Source organism: Colletotrichum chrysophilum (genome assembly GCF_026319265.1).
Source record: "Colletotrichum chrysophilum strain AFK26 chromosome Unknown scaffold_155, whole genome shotgun sequence".
In the NCBI taxonomy this organism is placed as follows: domain Eukaryota; kingdom Fungi; phylum Ascomycota; class Sordariomycetes; order Glomerellales; family Glomerellaceae; genus Colletotrichum; species Colletotrichum chrysophilum.
This window is the reverse complement of record NW_026517442.1, coordinates 93,343-100,226: the sequence shown is the minus strand read 5'-3', so window position 1 is coordinate 100,226 and position 6,884 is coordinate 93,343. Positions and strand designations below refer to the sequence as shown.

General features: G+C 61.2%; 2 protein-coding genes across 2 annotated transcripts; one reads left to right on the top strand and one right to left on the bottom strand.

Moving 5' to 3' along the window:
- Window positions 1–686: 686 nt before the first annotated feature.
- Window positions 687–3,397, bottom strand: COL26b_011907 (uncharacterized protein; the record flags this gene model as incomplete). The annotated part of the gene is made up of 2 exons (XM_053184560.1): window positions 687–2,317; window positions 2,377–3,397. 2 exons carry the CDS (start codon window positions 3,395–3,397, stop codon window positions 687–689), a joined length of 2,652 nt encoding a protein of 883 aa, XP_053031516.1.
- Window positions 3,398–4,808: 1,411 nt separating this feature from the next.
- COL26b_011906 (uncharacterized protein) lies at window positions 4,809–6,330 on the top strand (the record flags this gene model as incomplete). The annotated part of the gene is made up of 3 exons (XM_053184559.1): window positions 4,809–5,004; window positions 5,084–6,143; window positions 6,201–6,330. 3 exons carry the CDS (start codon window positions 4,809–4,811, stop codon window positions 6,328–6,330), a joined length of 1,386 nt encoding a protein of 461 aa, XP_053031515.1.
- Between the last annotated feature and the right edge of the window lie 554 nt (window positions 6,331–6,884).

Genomic DNA, 6,884 nt, shown 5'->3' with positions numbered 1-6,884 from the left:
CTGTACCTCTTTTTCTCTTACATCTCCCACTCTTTTTCTTTTCTTGCATATTTACTCCCAAAGTGAGGAAAAACTCCCTTGTCCATGATGACTAACCAATTTTGACGACATTTGTAGCTGTGTGTCTCTCGGTCTACAGAAGGATATTGGTAGACACCGTATGATACAGCAACGAGACGAACTAGATACGTAAAAGTAAACGAAGAAACATGAGTAATTGTAACGGTGACCCTTTATCTTTCCCTCCTGTTTTCCTATGCCTGATTTTCCTTTCTTTTCTTTTTCACGTTCGCCCATTGGCGGTGAGGAGAGAGGCATAGCCCAGCCCATCGAGGCGGGTGTGTGAGAGATAGACAAACACGCACCAAAGGAGGAGGACAGGGTAGCGCCGAAGTTGACCGAGATTTTGTGTGGGCTTCGATCTGGCCATTCATCCTGCGCGACTGACCTGACCTGACCTGCCTTGCTGCGTCTACAGCCTTGGGGGCTCGTCCTCGTTCGGCAACCCGAACTAAGGCCCCCCGCTCTCCCTCCATCCTCTCCCTCCTCCTCGGAGGTCCTGTCTTCCCAGCTGTGCCTATGACGCTGCCCGGGAAATGAGCGCCCCGCTGAGATGCGTGCCCCCGAGGGGGGGTTTGGTTGGTTGGCCAGAGGGGCAGGGCAGAGCGTGTTAGCCACAAACTCCCTCACCTCTCCCATTCGTCGGCGCCAAAGTACCTCTCGGGCAGGTCCACCTCCCACAGCGGCCGCTCGACGAGGACGGCCTCGAGCGCCGCGGCGCCGGTGCCGGAGAGCGGCGCTATGCCCAGGATCGGACGGTACTTGTACGTGTGCCACCAGCGGGTCTTGCCGGCGCCATCCTCGGCCTGGGTCTCCTCCTGCCGGCCGCGGAGCGTGGCGAGGCCGGACTCGGGCTCTTCCGAGTCAGAACCCGCGGCGGCAGCGTCGTCGGCGGAGTCCGCGTCGGAGTCGACGTCCATCGCGTCCGCGGGGGCGCGGGACTCGATGTCGTCTTGCCACTCCTTGGTGCCCTTGGCCGCGACGAAGCGGTCGACCTGCGCGGGGACGATGGCGCCGATGGACATTTTGGAGCCGGCGCCGGAGTCGGGGCCCTTGCGCTTGCGCTTGGTGCCCGCGGCGTGCGCGTGGACGACGACGGCGGTGTCCGGGTCGGCGACGGCGACGGGGGCGGAGAGGTCCTGGGAGAGGTCGAGCATGAAGAGGAAGTTGATGCCGTAGATCCAGACGCGCGGGCCCTGCCAAAGGGCGCCCTTGGCGAGGTCGCGGGTCTCGCGGATGGTCGCGGGCAGGCGCGAGACGGGGTTGCGGCGCGACCAGGCGTTGAGAGAGCCGGCGGCCGGGTTGAAGATGAGGATGTGCCAGGCGGTTGTGACGGCGGCGAGGGTGTACTCTGGGGTGTTGCTGGCGGTGGTTGTGAGGTCTGGAGAGAAGGAGAGGACGACGGGGGTGGCGGGGAGTTTGGGGAGGAGGGAGGCGGTTGGGTTGCGGATCCAGCGCTCCGTGGCGTCGGCGGAGGCGGCCTCGTCGGAGTCGCTGTCGGAGGCGGAATCTTCCTCGTCGTCTTCAGCGCGGGGGGACGGGGTGCCGAAGACCCAGGTATCGATGTAGCCGGCCAGGTCGGCGGCAGCGAGCATGCGGCTGTCGGGGGAGAAGGCGAGGTGCGCGACGGTCCTCTCGTAGCTGCCGAGGCCGCCGTGGGACTGGTGCTTGGGGACGTTGCGGCGGAGGCGGGCGACGGCGCGGGGCTTCTCGATGGCCACGGCGCCGGAGTCGGCGTCGCGGGTTATGCGCGCGACGAGGACCTTGGAGCCGTCCTGGACTGCGGCGAGCCAGGCGCCGTCCGGGGAGAGGATGACCTTGCTGGCGCCGTTGGAGGCGAAGGAGGCCGGGACGGGGATGGTGGAGACGGCGACGTCGGAGGGCTTGGTGGGGTTGCCGTCGTGGCGGAGGTGGAAGGCCTTGAGGGCGGTCGGGGTGGCGACGGCGCAGAGGGAGCCGTCGGGGGTGATGGCGGCGGAGGAGATGGAGGAGTCGCCGTTGACGAGGATGGTTTTGAGGAGCTTGCGGTTGGCGTCAAGGTCCTTGTCCTTGTCGGCGGGGGCGACGCCGTCGCCGAAGAGGCCGTCGAAGGAGTTTTGGAGCTTCCAGACCTCGACCTGGTTGTCCCACCAGTTGATGAGCAGGCGGGCGTCGGGCGCACTGGCGAGGGGGGGCGTCTGGGGGAGGTGGGGGAGGGTTCTGTGGTTCTCGCGGCCGAGTTCCTTGAGCGGGAGGACGACGGGGGAGGCGTCAGGGCCTTTGGGGGTTTAGTTAGTAATTTTGGTTGAGATGTATGATGGGAATGTGGAAGCTTACCTCCTGTGACGACGATGCTCACGCTCCTGCTCTCAAACGAGGCCATGGCCTTGACGTCGTGCTCGTGGTATTTCCTGCTCCAGACCTTGCCCCATCTGGCGCCGTTGCCGGAGGTCTTCTTGTAGAGTACGGTGCGGCGGTCCATGCCGCCGCTCATGATGGCGGAGCCGTCGGCGCTGGTGGCCAGGCTGAGGGCGTCCTGGCGGTGGCCCTGGATGCGCTGCGCCTGGGTGTACGTCTTGCCGTCCCAGATGCAGACCTGGCCAGCCGAATCAGCCGACACGATGTCGCCCGAGGGCAGCGTCTTGACGCTCCAGACGATGATGTCGGCGCGCTCCCTGGCGCCGGCGTCCTTGCGGTCCTTCTCGGGGCCGATGGTCATCTTGCTGAGGCAGGAGCCGCGCTTGATGTCGTAGACGCGGAGGGTGGAGTCGGAGCAGCCGACGACGAAGGTGTGGCGCGACTGGAAGGCGATGCTGACCATCTGGACCTTCTTGGTGGGGGACTTGACGAGGATGCGCTGGAAGCGCAGCTCGCCGTCCTCGACGGAGTAGAGGGCGAGGACGCCGTCGATGGTGCCGGCGACGAGGCGGGTGACGGGGTCGGAGGGCGAGGCCGGGGGCTGGGCGGCGAGGCACCAGATGTCGCCGTGCTGGCCGGAGGCGTGGCGCAGGGGCCGGCCGGTCTCGAGGTTCCATTCGGTGACGGCGGAGGTGTAGCCGATGCTGAAGAGGCGCGCGCGGCCTGGGATGGTGGCAGCGCCCGGGGCGGAGGGGGTGTCGTCGGGGTCGGTCACCCAGACGAGGCCGTCGACGGAGCGGTCGGCGCCGGAGCGGAGGACGGTCTCCTGGAGCCAGGCGCCGTTCAGGGGGTTCCAGATCTCGATGTCGCCATTCGCGCGGCCGACGGCGAGGCGGGAGAGGGCGGAGTGCTGCTTCGTGCGGGCGGAGGGGTGGGAGAAGGCGAGGGCGTTGATGGCGGAGGGAGGGTAGGCGATGAAGCGGCAGCGGTGGAGGTCCATCGTGGTGTGTGGTTTGGCCTCCGGGCCGGGGCGACGAGAATGAAAGAGGGTATCAATTGAGCTCGATCGAGGCGATGGGTTGCCCGTAGAGAGTGAGGCAGCGGTTCGTCGTCGTCGTGGGGGGTTGTGAGGCTGGCGATGTTTTTTCGGGTTCGCAGCTCTGCCTCGTCGCTGGTCTGGGGAAAAAAGAAATAAAAAAAATTACGGCTGCCAAAATTTTGTCGGCGTTCGGAGCGACGAAAAATAATTAAGGTGTGGTCTGTGCACAGGGTGCCCCTCCACCCCGCCGGCGGGAGGCCATCTGAGAGGATGAGACCGTGAGAGGGCCAAGTAAGGCCAAGCAGGGACTTGGCTGATTCTCTCTGTACCTTGGTGATTGCGTGCATGGCTGCGGCTGTTCTTCGTTCAAACGGACGCTGTTTTAGTGGTGGGCTCCGTCGGGTGTTTCTGTTTGTTGGTTTAAGTCTTATCAGCAACGGGACTGAGCATGGTAGCATACGGCGCATAGTGTTCTCTCTATTTGCAAACACAAAAGGTGACAGTGCCGCGCGTCATTGGGCTTCCACCAGTTGACGGTTGCCAATTGGACCCCTTCTGCAGCGGCCACCAACTTAGGTCATTATGTAAGTTACCTTGGTTCTGGATGCGAGCTGCGGGCTGACTGTGTCAATGACTGGAATGCAGGTGGTGGAAAGCGTCGAACTTGTCATTGAATGCGGCCATCTCCGCGATTTGAATGATCAGTTGTCATAATGCAGAAGTACCTCTTTGTTTTATCTCTCTTCACAGACTTGCCTCACCGAAACTGTAGACTCTCAAGGTAAGTGGTAAAGAAAGGTTTACTGAAAGCATTCAAAACAATGAGCTTCAGAATTACATCAGCGTGTCTCCATACCTTACAACTCTCAAAACCAACCACAAAAAAAAGGGCGATTCATGCCCCCGTCCGCCCCTCATTCCGCTGTCTGAATCTCAACTGCGACACCTAAAAGTCGCATTGAAACTTCACAACCCCTGCCAACCCGCCCGCCGCCTTATCAATCAGCAAGCTTAGCTAGGGATAACTGCCTTGGCTAGCTTCTCTCGCGGTTGCAGCTTTCCCAGCTCAGGCTTGCCGAGTCCCGCCGATTCGTCATCCTCTCCCGCCAAACCAAACACTGAACCGTCGGTGCAGCGTGTGCTACCCCTCCCCCTCTTCACCACCCCTCCACCCTCCACCCCCTCCGAGCTTTGTCACGATCGCGCGCCGCTCGTCACACCCGGAGTCCGACCTCGCCTGCAGATTCTTCTCCGATTGCACAGCGCGTAGACTCCAACTTTTTCCCTCGTCGCATCTCCTCTGCGACGACGAATTGACCAACGATAATTCTGCACGCCAAACCCGCGCCACGTCTGTGAACAACCAGCGACCATGGATTTCAACAGCTCCTCGCCCTTCCCCGAGGGCGTCATATCCTTCCTGGATACCGACCTGTACAAGCTGACGATGCAATGCGCCGTCTTCAAGTACTTCAGAGACGTTCCCGTCACCTACGCCTTCACAAACCGCACACCCGAGAAGAAGCTGTCGAGAACCGCCTTCAACTGGCTGCAGGAGCAAATCCGAAGTGAGTAACCCCTCGCTCCCCCCCCCCCTCCTTCATGATGCGCGATTCAACATTTGACTCACCATACGCGCAACACCAGAACTCGGCAACATCTCCCTCTCGGACGAAGAGTACCGCTTCCTCAAGACCCACTGCACCTACCTGACCGACGAGTACGTCAACTTCCTCAAGGAGTTCCGCCTGCACCCGAGCAAGCAGGCCATCGCGACCTTCCACCCCGTCGGCGAGGACACCGGCGCCGACTCCGACATTGGCGACCTGCACGTCGAGATCAAGGGCGCGTGGCTCGAGACGATCCTCTACGAGATCCCCCTGCTGGCCCTCACCTCCGAGGCCTACTTCCGCTTCATGGACACCGACTGGAGCTACGAGGGCCAGGAGGAGCAGGCCTTCGACAAGGGCATGCGCCTGCTCGAGGCCGGCTGCACCTTTTCCGAGTTTGGCACCCGCCGCCGCCGCGACTACCACACCCAGGCCCTCGTCTTCCGCGGCCTCGTCAAGGCGAGCAAGGAGGGCGAGAAGAAGGGCTTGCCGGGCAAGCTGACGGGCACGAGCAACGTCCACCTGGCGATGCGCTTCGGCATCCCGCCCGTCGGCACCGTCGCGCACGAGTGGTTCATGGGCATCGCCGCCATCCACGACGACTACCGCGCCGCGACGGAGCTGGCGCTGCGCTACTGGGTCGGGTGCTTCGGCGGCAAGCTTGGCATCGCGCTTACGGACACGTTCGGCACGCAGGAGTTCCTGCGCTCCTTCAGCCAGCCGGTGCACGCGCTGGACGGGGAGGACGACAGCCAGTTCAAGAAGGCGGACGGCACGCTGCAGACGTACGCGGAGCTGTTCCAGGGCGTCAGGCAGGACTCGGGCGACCCGGCGGACTACGTCAAGATGCTGCGGCAGTACTACGACAGCCAGGGCATCACGGAGAAGAAGATGATGGTGTTTTCCGACTCGTTGGACATTGACAAGTGTCTGCAGTATAAGGCCATTTCCGAGGCGGCGGGCTTCACGCCGACGTTTGGCGTGGGCACGTTCCTTACTAATGACTTTAAGCACCTCAAGACGGGCACCAAGTCTGTGCCGTTGAATATTGTGATTAAGCTGAGCTCTGCGAATGGGAAGCCGGCCATCAAGATTAGGTAAGTATCCCCGGGAAGGAGGGTGGGAGTTGCGGTTGGTGCTAATGAGTCTCGCAGTGATAACATCGGAAAGAACACCGGCGACAAGGACACCGTGCAAAAGGTCAAGAGCCAGATTGGCTACGTCGAGAAGGACTGGCAGGGCGGCGACGAGACGCAGAGATGGGGCAAGGAAGAGAAGGCATAGACGTCGCGGAAGGTGCTGTTTTCTTTTCGGGGGTAGAGCGCGTCTGGCGACAGATCTGGGGAAGCCGAGACAGACATCGAAAGATGAGAGAGAGACCGCGCTGGAGAGACTTTATCAAGACTATGGGAGGCATCCAATGTTGGCATTGGCGAAGCATCGATTATAACGACAGTTCGGATAGACGGTGAGAATTCTAAGAAATTTTGGACAAGGCATCGGTTGAGTATGAATTGTTACTCAATGAGTGTCGATAATCGTGCTGCCTTATACGATTCCAAGGCTGGTATGAATTCTGTGAGTGACCTTAAATTTCATCATCTACAGAGCCGGCTGAAGAGATACAGTTATTAGCAGGCGGCGGGGATGAGGGCTTGCAACACCACGCAGTCATAGACTTCATTCCGGCGGTTCGAGTCAATAAACAGGGCAACATCAAACGAGGCATTACTGCTGCTGACGAATGCAAAGAATGGGAAGTGTGCGGAGGAATTGCTTCCCCAGTAGCCATTTGGATGACATCAAGCAGGTGCAAATGCACGCTTACCTACCTCCTG